This window comes from Populus alba, chromosome 16 (genome assembly GCF_005239225.2).
Source record: "Populus alba chromosome 16, ASM523922v2, whole genome shotgun sequence".
Taxonomy (NCBI): domain Eukaryota; kingdom Viridiplantae; phylum Streptophyta; class Magnoliopsida; order Malpighiales; family Salicaceae; genus Populus; species Populus alba.
This window is the reverse complement of record NC_133299.1, coordinates 15,669,083-15,689,458: the sequence shown is the minus strand read 5'-3', so window position 1 is coordinate 15,689,458 and position 20,376 is coordinate 15,669,083. Positions and strand designations below refer to the sequence as shown.

General features: G+C 34.5%; 3 protein-coding genes across 4 annotated transcripts; 1 reads left to right on the top strand and 2 right to left on the bottom strand.

Annotated features, from left to right (window-relative positions):
- Positions 1-491: 491 nt before the first annotated feature.
- LOC118047200 (serine/threonine-protein kinase STN8, chloroplastic) lies at positions 492-3,278 on the bottom strand. Its single transcript, XM_035056424.2, has 4 exons — positions 2,429-3,278; positions 2,024-2,203; positions 1,327-1,731; positions 492-1,074 (listed from the first exon to the last, which is right to left on the bottom strand). The coding sequence occupies exons 1-4, from the start codon at positions 3,005-3,007 to the stop codon at positions 727-729; spliced, it is 1,512 nt and encodes a 503-aa protein (XP_034912315.1). The 5' UTR covers positions 3,008-3,278; the 3' UTR covers positions 492-726.
- A 140-nt stretch (positions 3,279-3,418) lies between these two features.
- Positions 3,419-7,576, bottom strand: LOC118047201 (serine/threonine-protein kinase AtPK1/AtPK6). The gene is made up of 7 exons (XM_035056425.2): positions 7,423-7,576; positions 5,649-6,608; positions 5,347-5,429; positions 5,139-5,259; positions 4,852-5,025; positions 4,298-4,405; positions 3,419-3,981 (listed from the first exon to the last, which is right to left on the bottom strand). The coding sequence occupies exons 2-7, from the start codon at positions 6,285-6,287 to the stop codon at positions 3,679-3,681; spliced, it is 1,428 nt and encodes a 475-aa protein (XP_034912316.1). The 5' UTR covers positions 6,288-6,608; positions 7,423-7,576; the 3' UTR covers positions 3,419-3,678.
- A 9,172-nt stretch (positions 7,577-16,748) lies between these two features.
- Positions 16,749-17,734, top strand: LOC118047203 (uncharacterized). Of its 2 annotated transcripts, none has more exons than XM_035056428.2 (2): positions 16,749-17,291; positions 17,381-17,734. In XM_035056428.2, the coding sequence occupies exons 1-2, from the start codon at positions 16,857-16,859 to the stop codon at positions 17,564-17,566; spliced, it is 621 nt and encodes a 206-aa protein (XP_034912319.1). In that variant the 5' UTR covers positions 16,749-16,856; the 3' UTR covers positions 17,567-17,734. The 2 variants fall into 2 exon arrangements, with proteins under 2 accessions (XP_034912319.1, XP_034912320.1); XM_035056429.2 differs by having other exon boundaries at positions 16,751-17,291; positions 17,384-17,734.
- The last annotated feature ends 2,642 nt before the right edge of the window (positions 17,735-20,376 follow it).

Here is a 20,376-nt window from a genome sequence, read left to right as displayed (position 1 = left end):
TAGCAGAAGCTGGAATGAGCAATTTTATTGCAAAGAGACAAGAATTTTTTTTTTATCTTAAGAAAACTCCATCCTAACTAGATATCTATAAATGGAAATGTGGCCTTTTAGGCTGTTCTTATAGCACCCAAGGGCCACAAAAAAAAAATAAAATTGAGATAGCTATGTGCATACAATAAGTAATCAATTACCATGGCCACAGACTGCAGAAACAGCAATGTTCACAAAATATAAATCAAGCAGTTCACAGTGTTGAGCCTCTTCCACGTTCTCATTATCGAATAAAAAGGGAACAAGATGTGAAAGTTTGGTCTCATAACCTGGATTTTTTAGAAGCATTTTCTCTTGAGTCTTCTGACATGCAATGCTAGCAATATAATGATTTAAGACAGATCCACAGGGTCTGGATAGCAGCAGAACCATGAGGTAAATTGTTTCTGGGTTTTAGGAGATCCCAAGGAAAACCTTCAATCAAAATGAAGACAAACGGATGATTAACAATATATCACCAATTTCAATTCATTAATTCGTTGAGATTTTCTTGGTGGATGATACACCAAGTAACATCCATCAGAGAGACCCCAGAATTGTATATGGCAGGCCTGATTGACATGTTGTGCTATGAGAATTACTGATGCAAGGAAAAAAGATACAAAATATGTACAGAGAAATGAAAATAAAAGATTTAATGGAGCAGAATATAGACTCAAATCATCAAGACGGTAACTATTTTGTTAAGCTAAGCTTCGAAAGAACGGTGGCTGCCTGATCACCCCCCAACAAGAAATAAGGATGCCTTAGAGCTGCAGCTGCTGATAAACGTCCCCTTCCAAGATAACCTCTTTCTGAAATCAGTTTTGTAGCTAGATCCCACCCTCTACCTGAGTCAAGTTCAAGAATTGTCACGTCTGGCCTCAATCGAGTGCTCTCCCTCCATATATTCAAGTCATATCTAGCTTTCTTTATTTCTGTATTGAAATTCTTTAAGCCTGATACAGGCCTTAAGCTTGGTATTGCCATTTGCAGGAGAACAATCCCGGCAGAGTATGAATCAAATAGATCAGGGCTGTTTAACTGCAGCAATGGTTGCAAATCTCATTCAGCATTCTAGAAAATTTCAGTTAAAAGACAAAGTCTGTCAACAGATCAGCTTAGAATCTGAAACCTCATTAAGACATAGATGACTTTGATACATTAAAAACCAACGAACTTTTTAACCTCATCAATTAACAGCATTTGTTGTGATTTCAATAATATACTTGCAAAAGTTAGTGAAAAATCGGTACACCTGGTTTCATGTGGAGAAGAGATTGGATAGTTGAGTACCTGCCATAAAATTGGAGAAAGAAGGGCAGCAACTGGCTCAGGTGGAGGACTTGGTGTCTCCTCTGGCAGCACAAATAGTTCAGGTGGACAATAGTCCGGATCAAGCAGACTTTGATCAGGTATGTAGTTCTTGCCAATCCGGAGGTCAGTGGCTGCCCCAAAATCTATGAGCTTAATCTTTCCCTTCTTTGTCACCACTAAGTTGGCTGGCTTTACGTCCCTGTGAACAATCCCAGTATCATGGATTTTCTTAAGCGAAGTAATAATTTGGCGCATTATTTGTTTGATGATCAATGCACTTCGTTTAACAGAATCAACTCCTTGCAGGACCCTTCCAAACATGATGGACTCCAAGTTAAAAGGGAAGTTGCGATCTTTCATGTAATCGCCAAGGGTTTGATCTCCCTGTCAGAAGAACAACCCTGTAATTAGTGAATGGGGCAACTGTTGCATCATTTAATGGATCTAGAACTGTAAAACATTCTGTGCATCAAGATTGAATTGATGAAGCTAAGTGAATTAGAAAATATTCAAAGATCCAAAATAAATGAAGCTGCAGAAGTTCACTGGTATTTGAATATCAACACCGTTCAAACTCCTATGTAAAAAACTAGCAACACATTAGGAAGTTGAACAGGAAAGACTTTTTATCTAGTGTTTCGAAAGTTCTTGGAAGATTTCCAGCTGGCTGAAATACCTCAAATTTCCAAACAAGCCATTTTCCACCCCTTGTAAATTGTGAACTTGTTCTGTCAGATTCAACAACAAAACTTCCAAGGAAGTTAGCACAAGTTTCAGGAGCTGCTCTTGACAGCCTGTAATTAAACCACTCCTCATATTCGCCGAATTGTTCTGCTCCTGTGACTCCAACCTTCACCTGCACATTCCCATTAATATCACCATCACATCTACACATTTCAAAAAATTGAGAAATTATATACATGGAGAAGACCAGGTATAAGAGTAAGAACTCATCTTTTGATTGCAGTTTACTCTTTAAGAACTTAAATTCTTGGAATCTTGCAAGGATGTATATCAATGATAGATAAGGGAAAGCAGTTGTGTACTCGTGTTCAATTATGCAAGGAAAAATAGAAGTTACCTTCTTTAGTATAACCTTTTCTTTGAACCTCGTACTCAACTGCAATGCTCTTCCTGTCCCCCTCTTCGGCACCTTCTCGTCTACAGTTGCATTCCTTGGAACAACCACCCCAGAATAAACAACACCAAAAGAACCTTCTCCCAATTTATCCCCAACCAGGAAATCACTCCTCTTCAGGTTCCTCCTTCCACTCAAACTGTCCAAACCAAGTTGCAAAGGAGCCAGAAGGTATGCATCGATGGCACCTATGAGAATACCAGGCCTTGCAGTCAAGTAAATCCATGCCACCCCAGCAAAAACCAGAAGACCCCATTTCTGAGTATCTGAGAGTTCCTCAGTCACACTCTGAAATTGCAGCAACCCAGATTGAAAAACTGAGAATTGGTCCAGCTGAAGAGTGTTCTCCAATAAATCATCTGGGATATTGCCAAAGAAAGCTTTACACCTGCCTGAGTTACCTTTCAAACGGTTAGTGAATAAGGATATATCATTATGGAAATTGGGCTTGAAAGCAGAAAAGCAAATAATTTTAGGATTCTGCTGAGGTGCAGGTGTCACTGGAGATATCAGAGAAGCCATGGTGCTACTTTAGACGGGAGACAGCTCTAATGTTGTGAGTTCAACTCAGTTTCTCAAGAACACGTTTTATGTCAGCAAAGGCTGATCTTTTGCAACATGCCATACACAAATTTATCCACTGAGGAGGAAATTCGTGGACAAAGACACACCCCCACGTTCCATGCCTATTGTATTTCACAAACTGATAATGGGCCAAAGGTTTTGTTTGGTTGCCTTCTTTCCTTTGAACAAGACAACTTTGGGCTTACCCATGAAGGATAAACTCGTAAACTTGCAAATCATACCTTTTCACTGTATAAAATGCCTTCAATTCTGTTTTATAGTCCACTACATAGCTAAAACATATGAATAAGCAAACAAGACCGTTAATTTACCATTGGGAAAGAAAAAACAAGATAGAGCCTACTGGGAAGCAGGAACCCTAGCATTAGCGCTTTAATTCATTAATTTAAAGGCGAGACAACATCCACAAACCATGATTTGGTTACATGTTTCAAAAGAACTAGCAGATACAAGACAACACAATCCAACAGAAGAAATACATTCTGTCCATAGGCAAAGCATTCTTTGCAAAAACTCACGAAATGATATCTTGACACTTCATAAATAAATTTCTTCAAGCTTAAACCACATATCTTGGGAGATGAAGCAGTGATCTGATGTATGGCTTTCTAACATTGGGGGCTATTCTGTTTAAGGAAAGAGGCCGCAGGCCTAACATAAGTGAAGTTCACAAAGGGATTGGTATTCGTCTTGGGACTGGCAGCTGGAGAATCTGGTAATTTCATGTCAGTCCAACACTTATCGAAGTTAGCTATGCAATGCTTCCCAGCCACTTCTGGACGGAAACTGGGCTGGATCTCCCTGGCATCCAATTTCTTCCAGTTGATTGGCTTGAACCACTTGTGTCGCTTAATCTCTTCACTTCCCAATGATCCACTTCCTAAGCGCTTGGCGGCATCCTTGTTTAAGAGCTAAAACAAAACCAAACAAGTTCTCTTAGCTTTAGTGTTAGTAAAGAATATCATAATCAGTACCTCAGGCGCCCTTCCAATCCTAACTCCCCCCCCCCCAACCCAAAACCAAACACCATCGGTAAGATTCCCGTATAAAGAATTGGGTGTCAGTACATCTTAAACAGGAAAATTAAAGAAAAACAGTTATGTCAAAACCACGTTTGCTTCTCTCCTTTTTGATCTTTCATTTTATTTCATTCCCTTCTTTTATTTTTATGCAAACTACAACCAAAATTCAAGCCCCAAAAATGATATATAAGAACATAACATTTACCCCTTTCAACAGAGAGTGTGCTTCACTTGACAAAAACGATGGCAGCTTGATCTTATCCTTGACTATTTTCTGTTGAATTTTGTCTCTATTCCCACCAGTAAAAGGAGGCTGCAAGAGCAAAAGGCAGCAAACATAATAATTAGGCAACATAACCTGCTGTAACTGATATTGAAAGACATGGCAGACCCCACACACATAGATGTTCATACTTCATACTGACAACGAACAGGCAGCAAGATGAGGAGAAAATGTGGATACTACCTTGTATCCAACATATGCATAAACGTACACATGATAGAATAAACTTTTCACCATTGCCATTTCAAGCGATTTTCTCAACATCTTACACTTTCAAACAACATCCAAAACTTCGCATCTGAACTAACCCTTGGGTCAAAATCATTAAAGAAAATGCTTTGCAAGCAAAGGTGCGCACAAAGACACACCAGGATGAAGTTTCAACAATTTCAGCAAGCAACTGAGAGACAAGCGTATGTCATAGAAGGAGGGTAACATGAGGAGAAATTAGATAGGATTTAGTGAGGAGAATCAACCTTGCCAGTTAGCATCTCATACAACAGAATTCCCACACTCCACCAATCTGCTGCCTTATCATGACCCTTTCCCTGAACAATTTCAGGTGCCATATATTCAACTGTTCCACACATTGAGTTTGATCTTGTATTTTCATCAAATTCCTTTGCCAGGCCAAAATCAGTCAACATTGCCTATACAAGAGATCGTATAAAACATTACAATCTGTTTGCTTTTTTAATTTTGAAATGAATGTGTCAATGAGTGAGCGTGCAGGTCCATATAAGGAGAGAGGGGGGGAGATTACATGGCCATCTGAATCCAGCAAGATATTTTCTGGTTTAAGATCCCTATGCATTATGCCATTTGCATGAAGGTGAGAAACTGCAGAAGCAATCTCAGCAGCATATATACGTGCCAGATCCTCCCTGAAATAGAATAACGACATCTTAATATTTATCAATCTACTTCTAATCTTCAGTAAAAAGTATCCATATCAACAAGATTTCAGATACCTGAAAAGGCCATGGTTATAGAGCTGGAAAAAAAGGTGGCCCCCATTTATGAAATCCAACACAAGGTATAGCCTATATTTGGTCTGCATAGCAGTGACAGACAAAATAAATTGTTCAGTAGTGTCAATGGGAAAGAGAAGAAATGTGAAAATACATAATTACTAATTAAGATTCTATTGTCTGGAAAGATTATCATGAAAATGTAATTCCTAAAAAAGAATCTCTTTCATCACTAAAGGCTGGAAGCATGTTAGATCTAAAGAAAATCAATGCAGTAATCAGACGATCAGATGGATAGTTACTTGGAAGGAGTATTTGAGCTGGACAATGAAGGGATGATCTATTTTTGTTAGAATATCCCTTTCACCTCTCATGTATTCAACGTGATTTTTCTCCACAATTCTGTCCTTCCGCATGACCTTCATTGCATATATTTCTGGTGTACCCTTTTTCCTCACCTGATAAACTTTCCCAAATGCACCCTGCCCAACAACCTTCAAAACCTCAAAATCTTCAATGCCAACAGTTTGAACCTTCAAAGTATCTCCACTGACATCCTCCATGTCTTTCTCAACAGCATCATCATCTATGAAAGACTCCTCTAGTTCTTTAATAGTCTCGACCAGGACACACTCAACCAGTTCCAATGAATCTTCCGTCTCTTGCAAGTTAAGTTTGCTGAGCTTCAATGATTGGCTAACATAAGAAGAGGGGCCAACCAACGAATGTGACCGGTTATGAACAACAACAGGGTCATCAAAAATAAGCTCACTACCATCTCCTACAGACAGAGGATCACCACAATTCACATCTATTGATGGCAAAGGGCCAAACACATCAGTGAAATCAAGTTCAACGTGATCTGATACTACAGTATCAGAGGGATTAACAGGAAACAACAACCGGTTCTTTGTCAAACCAGGCAATTGAGAGGAAACCATTTTGCAAAAATGCCAAATATCACCAGGATGCCAACTGCAGCTGACCTAAATCTACCACTACCACAGAAGCCAACTGCAGAAGGCCAAATCTATAACGGCTAAAGCACGATTTCTCCACAGGTATCCAAGACACAAACTACTGAGGGACACCTATCAATGGCCTTAATCAAAAGGAAGTTGACGTATGCAACATAAGCCCCGAGAAACTTTGGCAAAAGGCAAAATAGAATCCAGAAGAAAAGGTTGTTCTTGTTTCCTGATTTGCAGGAAACGGTTGATGCTCCAGTGGTACTTGAATTCATGAAGATCAGTCCGTCAATTCTGCAAAATTCAACACAACACCCACAAGAAAGAAAAAACATATTAAAAAATAACCACAACCACAATTTTATTCTATTAGTCAATCAATTCCCAGTATTATATATAAAAATCAACATATTTCACACGTAATTCCCAATATTATCTATTAAACAAACCAAAGAAACCTCAAAACTTCATATTCAAACACCAAAAAAAATCCTCTAAAATTAATCAAATTAAACCTTAATTAGATCCACTCATCATTCATATATTAATTTCTCTTAATCATAGAAAACTCCAAAAATCATATTTTGAAACCGAAAAAACCTACACTGAACAGGAATCACTAATATAAAACCAAACAATGGAAACGAAAGATAAATTCCTCTACAATTAATACTCCAAGTCTTTTCCAAACCGGATTAGGTTACAAAATCCAAAAAAAAAACAAAGACTAAAACTTTCATGCCAAATCAGGAAAAAAAAACCCAGATTTAATTTCTGTTTTTTATTAATAAAACTCAATTAAATCAAATGCCAGCCCAATTAGATCCACAATAACAAAATTTGCAAACTTTGACCATTTTTTATGTATAAAATCAACGTATTTCATACATAATTCTCAATATTATTTTCTATTTTACAAACCAGAGAAACCCAAAAAAATCATATTCAAACCCCAAAAAGATATCCTAAAAAATTAATCAAATTAAACCTAAACCTACAAAATTAAGCAAAAGAAAAAAAAAATCAAGTTTCTCTGTAATTACAATACATAAATAAATGGAGCAAAAAACTCAACTTTGATTAAAAAAAGAGAGAGAATTTTGATAACCTAGAGAGGATGCAGAGGGAGATTGAATTAGGGAAGGATTTAAAAGGAGAGAGAGCTCTCGAGGAGAAAGCGTGAGGCAACCAACCTTTCCTTTTTTATTATTTATACAGGTTGCGCGTTGAATGCTTACGTGAAGGGTTTGTAGTCGACAAGCGGTGACGGGTGATGCTTTATTTTTTACAGCTATTACGTGGCGTTATTTTAGTAGATGAACGGGGGCGTAACGAACCTTGTGGCCCAACTTTGGATTTTGGGAATATGCTTTTTTTGGAGACCCGACGCTGCGCTTGGGCTGGTGGATGACAGCCACTGTTACCCTATCTTTGCACTCCTCTATTATTATTTTTTATTTTCCAAAGTTTCATGAAGTAACCAAATTTCCTTCTTTATATTTAAATCTTATAATATTTAAAAGTCATACAAATTACTAATATGCTAAATAAGTATGTTACTAATGCAAATAGTACTTTTTTTTTTTATAATATCAATGTAATATGAAAATATAATATTATGATAAATTAACAATTTATTTTGTAGTGGAATGTCAATATACATTATAAAACATAAATAATTACTTTATTAGGATAAGAGTCTCATAGTGTGTAGATCACTCTCCCTCAAAATTCTTGAATTCCAAAAGAAATGGATATGTTTTGTGAATCAAATTAAATAAGATTTGTATATAAAATTTTATATGATCTAAATCATGAATTTGAGAAGGTATAGAGAGAATTAAATTCTTTTTTAGAAAATAAAAACATCAAAACAATGATGTTTTAACTTAAAAAACATTGTAATTATTAGTGTTTTTAGTTTTGGTTCAATGAATTTGTTAATTTAAAACAATAAATGTTTATTCACATTGATTTGTTTTATATATGTATGTATATTGTTGGTGCAATAAATTTAGTAAATGCAAAACAAGTATTTGCATTTTTACCATAAGTATATTGTTTGGCAAGAGTTTTTTTTCTCAATTAATTAATGATAATCTAACTTCATAATAATAAAGAAGGTACAAATAAGGATTCATTAATATTCATTGAAATGGGTATTTAAAACATATTTTTACACGTAATTTTTTAAAAAATTATAAATTCATAACTATTATTTAAATAAATAAGTAAATAATATGGGGCATGTGTGTTCTATTTTTTTTTTTTTCAATTCATTTATGACCATGGCATGCCTCTCAGAATAATATGAGAAAAGCAAATGCATGTATACATAAATTGCATGCATCCCCTGCCAATCAAGATCTAACTCTCCAAAAATTTAAAAACGATAAAAAGAAGCATACATGATATCATGATAGAGCGTATGACAACATTAAAAGTTCTCAAGTTTAAATATATGTAAATTATCACATGTCAATAATATATCCTATTGTTTCTATATTATTATTATTATTATTATTATATGGTATAAGTATCTTAAATATCATACTTTGAAAATTGTGTTCAACTTCAATTCATTTGATAATTAAAAAAAATTAATTAATTGCTCATTATGTATTAAATGAATCTTAACCAACTCTTAATTATTTATTAACCAAACTAATCTATAATTTAGAGGTTAATTTGTAAAGCTTTCCCTATGCTTAAACTTAAGTGAAAAATAAATTGTAAAAAATCTATGATTTTTCATCCTAAACAATATTTTTTCAATGAACCCCTTGTTTGATATAAGTTCTTTTATTTTTGTCTCAGTTAAGAAGATTTTGTAACTTAAAATTGGAGTTTTAAGTTAATTGATTTGAACTCCAGATTCAGTCTTAGATCTACTCATATAATTTCAAATTTATATTACAGGGTTACAAGAGTATCAATATGATTAGATTCACTTTCGTACATATAATAATTCAACTAAAGAAGTAACCAAATAATTAAAACAACTTGAATATAAAATAAACTCAATAAGTTATAAAAAAAAAATACTTACATTCATATAGTGATTCATGCTCTGCTTACATCCATAAATTGAAACTCCTGGATAATGGAACATCTTTTTAGTATTTTTTAATTTATGAAATTGAAATTGCAAGCTTGCTGATTACAAAGTAAATTGCAAATATACTCAATTGTTGTCTACATAGTTATCTCTTATTGTTTAATCACCAATAAAATTACCGCATACAAGTTATCATTTACTAGTTATCAATCTACAATTATATGCCTACTTGATAAACAAGTTTTGAAGATCTTGTGAACTTAATTGAACTATAATATAATTGTTGTTATTTTGTTGAGTTATTGAGTTGTGTAGTTTTTGATTTCTGTCATAACTCAATTTTGACCCCTTGTTTTTCGAAACATTTTCAAAATACATAAGATATTTAGACAAGAAGACCGAATTGCAAAGAAAAGAAATGTGTAACCAAAGTGATTTTTGGTTGTTTGGTCAACAAGTTGGCTTAAAGGCTAAGCAATTGGGAAGGAAAGAAAAGAACATGTAATTTTGCTTATAAATAGTGAAGGAATCTCACACAATGAGAGAGATGAGACCATAACAAAAACAAAATAAAAAAAATACTAGAAAAAAAACTCTCTCCAACTCACACACACTTATACAACTACAAAAAAAAACAACCTTAACCCTATCTTTACAACTTAGTCATCAACTACAAAGAAATAACAGGGATCACCCAGCTGTAAAAGATGAGCTATAACTCCTACCAAAATAACTAGGAGCCACCCTTATTTAGTTGAACCACCGTGAACCTGCTTTTCTTTGTCTCCATTCTCGTTGTCTCTTTTTCTTCAATCTCATATCCTACTAGTTGCAACCACCATTTTTTTTTTCCAACAAAACCCAAAACACCTGCAAACAAAGACTTTGTCGATCCAAATTTCCCGTTCACCATTTTTTTCTTCACTACCAACCAATATAGGTACAAAAAATCATACGAATAAGGAAAAGAAAAGGGATTTTCTCTCTATTCTTCGGGCGAAAGACACCAGCTTTTCTAACTTTCCCACTCTCTCTAAAACGACCTATCTCATAAAGAACTGGTACAGGTTACAACCAACTTTCAAATTAATTGGCGCACTCTTAACATCATCAAGAAAGATAAATTGGTAAACCGACCCTTTATTATGATAACCTTGAGTCATGCCGAAAAAAAGGCATTAACTCCTTAAAACGTTATATCTTGGATAACAGGTCTTTTTAGTTGTAGTTCTATTATTATGGCTACCGAAAAACACCAAATTGGTGGGTTTCATTTCCACGCTACTGATGTTGGAGTTGCCAATTCAACCAGGTCACCGTGAGTAGAACTCTGGCCATAAAATAATCGACAGATCCAAGACGTACTCTTACAAGTAAAAGGAGTTCGAATCGATAGTGGTTGTGTTTGAAAGGTTATAAATCGATTGGTAAGTCCAATCCCAATATCTTGATTTCACGTGGCAATGCATCGTAGACCCATATATTGTCCGCTAATACACGACCAATTAATGTTTAGATCCAAATTCTTTCCCTTGTGAGCTCTACATTCTTTAAGGCTTACACGTAGAGCTACATATAGTGTGATACAGAGGCCCCTAATCAAAGGAGCCTAATTCACAGGGAGGACCCCTCTCGTAGATGTAACCCTTTCCTTATCAGTGAGTTATTTCAAAAGAAGGTTCGCTAGGACCTACTAGTGCGTCTCCATGGCAATATCATATATCAATGAGAAGTAGTACTTTCTATCTAGTAGTTCTACTTGTAAGCTACTACGAAAGCAGATTAGGATTGTGCATATAAGGGAAGGGGATTGTCTTCCTAAATTGATGGTCGTTCCAGCTAACCACCATAAAATCCAGCCACCAGTAACAAACAAACTACAACAACCTCTTGCTTTTGACTTCCACACACGCCAAAGATATCTCCACCAGCAAAATCGTTTCTTTCTTCCAATCAGCAACCACTATCAATAATCTCTTCTTCATCTCCTCCCACCATGTCAATGCCTTTACGAACCATCCTTCTCTATAGCTATTAGCTAACACCAAGCTGTCATAACCAATAGTAATTCTTCTTCCAATTAAGAACCTCAGCAACCACTCTCAGCCTACACACGGTAACACCCACTAGTCCAGTAGCCCTTACTCATTAGCATCAAAATCCAAATACATTGTTTAAAATCATAGTGTTCTTTAGTCAAAGACCCAATAGATTTCCTCTTTAAAATTTCATTTCTCTCAACCCATCAACCCCCTCAATCAATCCAAAACCAACCTTCACACATATGGCTAAAAAATAAGACCAACAGTCTCTACACAATTGAAATCCTCTCTTTCAACCTCTACAATAATCAATAAATGCAAGTAAAAGTGACGGATTTAAAGAAATTAACCCAGATAAGGAAAAGAGAGAAATGATTGAACCTTCAATGGAATAGATCTATCTTCTTCCTCTTATGTTTGTTTGTCTCATCGTCAGTATAAGAGCAAAGAGAAGACAAAGGCATACTAGATCCACTAACCCATGCTCCTCTAGTAGCGACGGTGTTAGAATTCACACGCCAACAATGATGGTGCCACTGTTCCAATGGTCTTTCATTGTCGACTTTAATGTATCCTGGATATCTCAAACGCTTCATAAGGTCGATCTATAAACTCAAACTTTTTATTTTTTTTGCAAAAATTGCTATAACATTGTTAAATTTGTGACAAATTATTTATTATTGTTTATGTTTTTAGACTATTTTGAGATTATTTGATTTGAGTTCATATGTGTTTTTGGTTTGATAATTTACGTTGAATTGCGAGTTTATTTTTGGGTTGTGATTGCTTTTCGGACGTTAAATATTGGTTCATGATTTATGTTTGAGTATGTGTTGATTTATTTGAATTAGCATGAAATTTGAATGAAGCTCGTGAAATTAATAAGATTTGTGTGGATGTTTAGCATTGTTCGGTTTTGAGTTCATGAAAGATAATTTGTTTGGAATTGATATCATGGTTACAATAGCATTGATACAAAACTTGTTATTTATGTCTTACCAAACACGATCTTCCTTCAATTTTTAATAAATTCTTGATCATTTTACAATTAATTTTAAATTATTTCACCTTTTCTACCCTCACATATTTAATATTTGAAATTATGACCTACGTACAAGATATTTTTTTTGGTATTACATGAATTGGTTCCCTTTCATAAAAACAATAACAAAAAAAATCTTTCTTTCAAAATATAATTTTTATTTTAATTTGCATATGGTCAACTCTCTCAAAATAAATTATATTTTTTATATTTTAGCATATTAAAAAAATCACAAAAATAGTTTTTTTTTATATTTAATTGTATTTTTAAATTTAGTAACCAGTTTATTAACGTCATGAGAACATGGCCTGCATTTCAAAAATATCAAAAAACAATATTTTATTTGTTCCAATATTAAAAATTATAAAGTTATATGTAAGACAATTGCTTTGCCTCCTTCTTTAAATAAAAACATTCAAGATAACTTCTAGTAGCTATCCACTCACTTTATTCAAGATAATTTCTAATAGCTATCCACTCACTATATTCAAGGTAACTGCCCACTTATTTCTTGTTTTAAAGATAAGATCTTGTACCAACTAGATTCTTTATACCTTTTATTCACCATTTACATTCAAGTTTGGACTACAATCAAGTTTGATATATTCTTTCTAGTCCAGACTTCATAACTTTTTTGTCAATTTTAATGTATAACATTTATTCCCCTCTTAAACAACCCATCAATGAATGATTTATTTCTCAAATTATAATTATTCATTTATCTGTTTTCTTTTGCTTTTTTTTCTGAAGCTTTATCCAGAAACTATATTAGCGCAGTCTTCTTGACAGCAACATTAGGTCTCTCATCCTAAGCCCGGTTAACACCATGTATGATTTCTCTTCCCTCTACTCCTCCTCCCTTCTCTGTCATCAAGCCTCGAAAATTAAGACAACCACCTTATTCAATTGTTAACTTCTTAAGCGTCAACAGAAATGGAAGGCTAAAGTTTTCAAGCACAAAAGCCAACAAGAATCCTAGCGAACTGGGGTTTCAAGAAAAAGGAGAAGAGAGGAAAGAACTTTGAATTAATTACAGCCATCAAGAACTCAGAAAGATAAAGAAACAGAAGTGAGGATGGCTGGGAACTTCCAGTGGATTAATTACTTGTGATATCTCAGTTTTTTTATGCTGCTCTCATCATGTATATACTCCATTGTTGGTCAGTATTGACGAGAAACATGTATATATATAGGAATGAAAATGACTGGGAAATTCCAGTGGATTTCTTGTGATATTTCAGTATTTTGATGCTGCTCCCAGCATGTATATATGCACTCAATTGCCGTCCGGCGCACTGCAGTTCCTCAAGTCTCGTGTCTATTTCTTTTTCCTTCTCTTTCGCAAAGTTCAAGGACTCCCAGCCCACCATGTTCAAGGACTTGTCCCTGAAGCTCGAGCTATATATGCTGTATTTCTGTGTGTATACATGTAATTATTTGTAAAAAAACATGCATTATACCTTTGATATGTTTCCAACAGTTTCATTTCCAGAAGTTTATTTGAAGTGTGCATGCTTTCATCTCTGCAATATGACCCGTCGAGGTCCGGGACCTGCAAGACGCCGCCGACTCTCGTGAGAGTAATTACTGGCTCGGAGAGCATACAGATCTAGAGCCAAAATCGTCTGAAAGATTGTGGGTTTCTACACTTCCATACATATGATTTTGCCAATGCTGTGGACCTCCATGGTCTGTATATTGATTGGATTTAGGCACCGTTTCACAACGTGATATGCCAGTGGTTGTGCCACAATAAGAGCATCAGTTTTTTTTTTTTTTTTTTTTTCTGGAAATACAAAAAAAAAAGGTTTGAATTGGAAGATTCTGTATTGCTTTTTAAAAAATATGTTTTGTGAAGAAGTTGAGATTGAACATCAATTCACTGCCCCTATACTCTAGAACAAAATAATGTTAGTAAAAGAAGAAACAAATATGCAATAAAGATGGCTAGATATATATTACTTGAGAAGGAGTTGCCTAATAAGTTTTGGGTAGAAGGTTTTTGAATGGAAAGAATCATTGAAATAGTCAACAATAAAAGCAATGTAGACCTCTTCACTTAAGATGAACAAGGATTTATAAATTGAATAAGTCAACAAAATAATTATTTTATGGTGTAATTTAAAATTATTAGACATTGTCTTTCATATTAAAAATCTAAAATTTTATATGTTTTACCATACATCTGAAACATGAAAATATTAATTTGTTTTTTATCTAATATTTAATATTTTATAGTAAACCCTTATTTATTAAGAGTTCGTTTAGTATTGTGATGAGATGCGGTTGAAAATATATTTTGTTATGTTTATAGTTTTGAAAGTATTTGGTTAATTAATATATCACAATTTAGCATAAGTTTCTCTAAATCTCTCTCATGAAATGTTGGTTACCAAAAATCTATAGTTTACACCTTTTTAAAATTTATTTTTTCAAATTATAACATGCAAAAACTACAAATACAAAACATATATTAAATCTCAACATCAAATATTATAATTAACAAAAACTAAACATGGATTGAAAAATGCTTTAGGTGCAAGCTCTTTAACACTATTCACTGGAATAGTCTAATGTTGCATTTGCCACTCTCACAAAAAAAACTTCAAACTAGTTTTTAGGGCATTAAAATCTTTTCATATGGTTATTAGTTATTATCAAATGAATCAAAGGCAAGCATGGTCTTTTTTTAAAAAAAAAAAAAGCACAATGAAAAAATAAAAATACCCTCAAAAACAAACAAAAAGTTCAATATTAGCATCAAAGAAAATTTTGGTATTCTCAAAATGATTGTTTTTGTTGTTGTCATGTAAGATGAAGGACAATTTTGTATTTGATCAAATATAAAAATTAATAAAATAATTAGAAATATAGTGAAATGACCAAAATACTCTTAAAAATCAAAAACTTAAACCTAGCCTCAAAGGGCTTTCTCATATTTTCATAAAGGTTCATGTACAACACCTAGAGATGTGTGGGAGGTGCTTGTGCACTTCAGATAACATATATGACACCTCGTGGCGTCCAAAAATGCTCTTTCTCCATGTAGTTGTTAGAGTTGTTGTGTTTTCTTCCTAATGGTGTGGTTTATGTCGGTAGTGGTAGTTTGATTTGTTACCGATTGACTTTTTTTCTCTCTCTCATCCCCTAAAAATTAGAGCTTGGTCCTCTTTGTTGTTGATATTTTAACTTCATTACTTATTCTTTGATTTTTAATTTTTATTCTTGGCACTTTTATATAAGTTTTATTTGTTTTCAATTTTATTCTTCAATCTCCATTTATTAAATTTTATATTTTTGTATTTTTTTTCTTAATCTTTTGATTTCTAATTTTTTTCTTTATCCTTTTGTAAAAGTTTTATTAGTTTTCAATATAATCTTTCAATCCAAATTGATCGTATTATATTTTTCAATTTGATCTTCGTTGTTTTGATTTCTTCTTGACTCTTTTGTAAAAGTTATTATTTTTTTTTATTTTCACCTTTCAATCAAAAACTTGTTTTTATTATTTATGTCAATTTTGATCTCATTCTTTTGATTTTTTTATTCCTTTTACTAAATTTATTTTTCTTTTCAAGTTCACCATTTAATCAAATATAAATTTATTTTGTATTTTAATTTTAGTTTTATCCTTCAATATTTAATTGATTTGAAATTGGATTTCATAGTTTTTCTAAATAAGTGCTTCGAGTCTAATACTCGGGTTTCGAGTCTAATACTCGGGTCACATGTTTGAAAAATTAACACGTGTTATTTTTTTTTAAATGGCTTTGTAAAGCTCCTTTTTTTTTTTCGAGTTGTTTCAATTTTATTATCTGAACTGCGAGTTTGGTAGAATATCCCGAGTTGTCTTGGCCCTAATTATCAGAGTTATAGGTTTATCATGCTAATTTAGATAGATCAAGATTGGTTTTTTATGTTTTTTTTAATCTCATCGTGTTCTTCTATATTTTTAAATGGACTGTAAATTGAGTTATATTATTTATCCTTTTAAAAAAAAAAATTTTTCTCGAGTTATCTTAATTATTTTTCTTTTTAAATTTAATTAATTTACTGTTGCTTTTTTTTTTTTTTAAATCTAATTGAAATAAAATCAATTTATCAGATGTAATATGATTTATAACTCTGAATCACACATTTTTAAAAATAAATATATTTACAGTATCTAAATATTATATTTTACAAAAAAAAAAAAAAAAAGGTTCCGCGTTAAGAACACGGGCATCGAGGTTAGTCACCAAGGAGCCTCTCTGACCCTCCCCAGCCACATATATAAATATTAAGAGCCGTTAGCGCCTGTCTTCGTTCAAATTCAAACCAAGCTTTACTCTCTGCTTCTTACCAAAACCCTCTCTTCTCTCACACACATCTTTCTCATCTGACACAAAAACAGCAAAACCATGCTTAAGCTCCAATCTCCACTCACCGGAGACAAGGACCTCCGGCCAAAATCTGGCCGGAAACCACTCCAACCAAAGAACTCACTGGCAACTCCAATGACCCAGATTCAAATCTTGAAACCAAAGCAAGAGTGGACTGAGTTCTCAGTTGTTAAAGACTCCAACAAAGAGAACCATCCTATCTACACCACTACCCCAACAAAACCCATCGTTGAGCCATTGGATTCTTCTCTTGCAGAAGAACTTAGTGCCATCAAGAAGAAGCTAGAGAGGTTGAGGTTGGACAAAGAGAGAACAGAGAAGATGCTTGAAGAGAGGGCAATGGTGCTGGATTTGCAAAAGGAGGAGCTGGAGCAGAGAGGGGAAGTTCAGAAGAGGCTAGAGATTGAAGTTGATAGACTTTATAGATTGAAGGAACTCCATTCCTACTCTATGGTAAGTTCTTCTGCTTGATGAGTGTGAAACACGAAAATACCGTGGAGTAACTAGTACATATATCTCATTGTTTTGTTTATATTTTGAAGCAGAGAATTTCACCAATTCGAACGCTGAGGGAGAAGGAACATGAAAAGAAGATGAGTGAAGCGCAACCACTTGAAAAGGAAACTGAGGAATTGGAGGAATCAGTGGGAGACAATGCAATGCAGAGTCCAAGTTCAAGTTGGGATTCAGCAAATTCTGTTTCGTCTCAACTTGTTGCTGTGAAGTGAGGATTTTTCTCAACTGTAATTGTGTTTTGATTTGTGGTTTTTGGTTTTGTGGATTCTATCATCAAGTTTTTCTTGTTCTCTGTTCTTTCACTTCTACACTGCTTCACTGTAGAATTGGAAGATGGTTTTGAAAAAGCAAAAATAGTAGTTAATAGTTTGAATCTTGAATTCTGAAATCATGATTAGCCGCTATATTTGACTTTTAGAGCTTCATTATTTTTCCTTTTCTGTTCAAAATTGGGACCCGACACTGCTGGATTGAGACACGCCATCTTTTCCTTCTTTCTTTCTCTTTTTGAAAAACAAGAATTATATAGGCTGCCTAGTGAAAGAAAGTGGAGAAGGCAGTGTTGAAGCCAGCTACATATGGCACTCAGGACTTGTATACTGGCATTCACTCGTAACTGTGCCTGATTTTGTCACAAGACATGGGCACAATGGAAGTAATAACCAGGCAACGTGAAACTTTTACCAACCAAAAGATGCTTTGCATTGATGCCACTTCTCAGAATTCCATCAAACTCTTCTATGGAGGTATCAAGTCAATCTGTGACATGAATGCGACTCATTGTTACGATAACAAAAAATGGCAAAGCTTGAAAAGAGATGAAACACCGAGGCAGATTGATCTGCAACCAGTGTCAGCCATCGAAATTTTGATTTGATAAATTACAGAACTCATATCCTACTAAAATCCATCAATAAGGTTTTGTTGATGGGATTTTTTCTCTCTACACTCTTTCTTGTCAAGATATATAGGTCCAACTGGTTCGTGCCCAACATTAACTTAAATCATTTTCACTGTAATTCTTCTTTTTCTTTTTTTCGTTCATCACAAGACTCTTGTCAACGTCTAGGTCAACAATTGAGGGCAGATAGACTCTTCATTACTAGAGCTGCAACATTTGAGGTTCCTAGACCTGGGTATAATTTTGGGAACCTTCAACCTCGTGCTCATTGGTTCACTACAAAATTTGAGGTATCTAAGGTTGTCCCACTGTGCATTTAGAGGAGCTATTCCTCGTCAGTTGGAAAATCTCTCCAGGTTGGTTTTTCTAGATCTCAGCTACACCGACTTTCTCGAAGCTGAATGTCTTATGAGGCTTTCTTATGATGCTTCTTTGAAGCATCTTGATATGAGCGGTTCAAATCTCAGTCAGGCAGTAGATTGGTTCCAAGCAATTAATAGCATTCCTTCTCAGCTCAGCTTGCATTTAAGTTATTGTCAACTCTCTCTGGTTGTTCCTCTTTCAACCCCTTCCCATGCCAATCACACCTCTGCTTCACTTGCAGACATTGATCTTTCTATCAACAGTCTTCCATCTTCCAAGTTTGTTTAACCTTAACAATAGTTTTGAATATCTTGATCTTTGTGAGAACTACTTACAAGGTCCAATTCCAGATGGATTTATAGCAATGGAACTACTTACAAGGTCCAATTCCGGATGGATTTATAGCAATGGATTCTCTTAAACATCTTGATCTTTCTCTGGTTGACCTTGAAGGTGACATTCCGAGAGGTTTGGGGAATATTTATAGTTTGGATCATCTATTTTTGTATTCTAACAGACTAACAGGAGGTCTGTCCAGTCTACTGAATTGTTCTTTGATGAGAGAGTTAGAACTTGGATATAATAAACTAAACTGGAGTTTAACACAACCTACTTTCCAATCTTGAAGTATTGGATCTATCATGCAATTTCATGACTGGTGTAATCTCAGTGATCCACTTTTCAAACCTAGTCAGGTTAAAGGAGTTGGATGTTTCTTTCAATTCATTCAACTTGACCTTGAGCTCGAGTTGGGTTTCACCTTTCCTGATTGAATCCTTAACAATGAGGTCATGTACCTTAAGTATCCATCTCATGTCCAAGAGGAGTTGAAAAGGTATATTATTTAGAGACCTTTCTGATAATTTTCTATCAGGACGACTTCCTGATTGCTGGATGTAGTTGGAGCAATGAGGCATCCTAAATTTGAGAAACAGTAACTTTTCTGGGAGTATCCCTGCCTCACTTGGGTCACTAGGTTACCTTCAAACTTTGAGTTTAGGGAAAAAACTTATCTGGAGAATTACCTCCTTCCTTAACCAATTGTACAAGAAAGGAAGTTCTAGACCTTGAGGAGAACAGATTGTCTGGTACAATGTCAGCATGGATAGGAGAAAATCTTACACAGTTGATTGTTCTTCGTCTAAGATCAAATCGCTTTCATGGAACCATGCATTTGAACCTTTTCCATCTAGATTACCTATAAACATTGGACCTGACCTTTCCTATAGCAACATATGCTTGAGTAATTTCTCTGCAGTGGCAAACTATTGGAGCGCCTTCAACACCTTTTCTCATAGCAGGTTTCTTAACGTTGGTGCTTATTTCGAACTAGAATATGTTGACAGCATTATTGCTGTTTTGAATGGAAAGGAGCTTAAATATGGAAACACTCTTGGCTAGTAAAGAGCTTTCTGATCTTTCATGCAATAACTTGAGTGGTGAAATCCCTGATAGAATTACAAGCCTCCCAGGCTTGATCGGACTAAATTTATCACATAACCAGTAGACAGGGATGATTCCTCCCAACATTGGCCTGCTGAAATCACTAGAATCTCTTGATTTGTCCACAAATCAACTCTGTTATTTCCAACAGCCTTGGGACTAGAATCTCCTCCGGCGTCTAACTGTCTCACGTAACAACTTGTCAGGAAAAATTCCCTTGAACACTCAACTCCAAAGCTTTGATAACACTTCATTCATGGAGAATCCACAAATTTGTGGGCAACAACTTCTGAATAAGTTTCCTGAAGAACAAGC

Coding starts and splice junctions, on each gene's coding strand:
- LOC118047201 (XM_035056425.2), bottom strand. CDS start 6,287: ATGGTTTCCTCTCAATTGCCTGGTTTGACAAAGAACCGGTTGTTGTTT. Junction 5,260..5,346: donor TATAACCATGGCCTTTTCAG/GTATCTGAAATC, acceptor ATTCTATTTCAG/GGAGGATCTGGCACGTATAT. Junction 3,982..4,297: donor CACACTCTCTGTTGAAAGGG/GTAAATGTTATG, acceptor GTTTTGTTTTAG/CTCTTAAACAAGGATGCCGC.
- LOC118047200 (XM_035056424.2), bottom strand. CDS start 3,007: ATGGCTTCTCTGATATCTCCAGTGACACCTGCACCTCAGCAGAATCCT. Junction 1,732..2,023: donor GGCTTGTTTGGAAATTTGAG/GTATTTCAGCCA, acceptor TTCTTCTGACAG/GGAGATCAAACCCTTGGCGA. Junction 1,075..1,326: donor TTTCTCCAATTTTATGGCAG/GTACTCAACTAT, acceptor CCATTGCTGCAG/TTAAACAGCCCTGATCTATT.
- LOC118047203 (XM_035056428.2), top strand. CDS start 16,857: ATGCTTAAGCTCCAATCTCCACTCACCGGAGACAAGGACCTCCGGCCA. Junction 17,292..17,380: donor AACTCCATTCCTACTCTATG/GTAAGTTCTTCT, acceptor TATATTTTGAAG/CAGAGAATTTCACCAATTCG.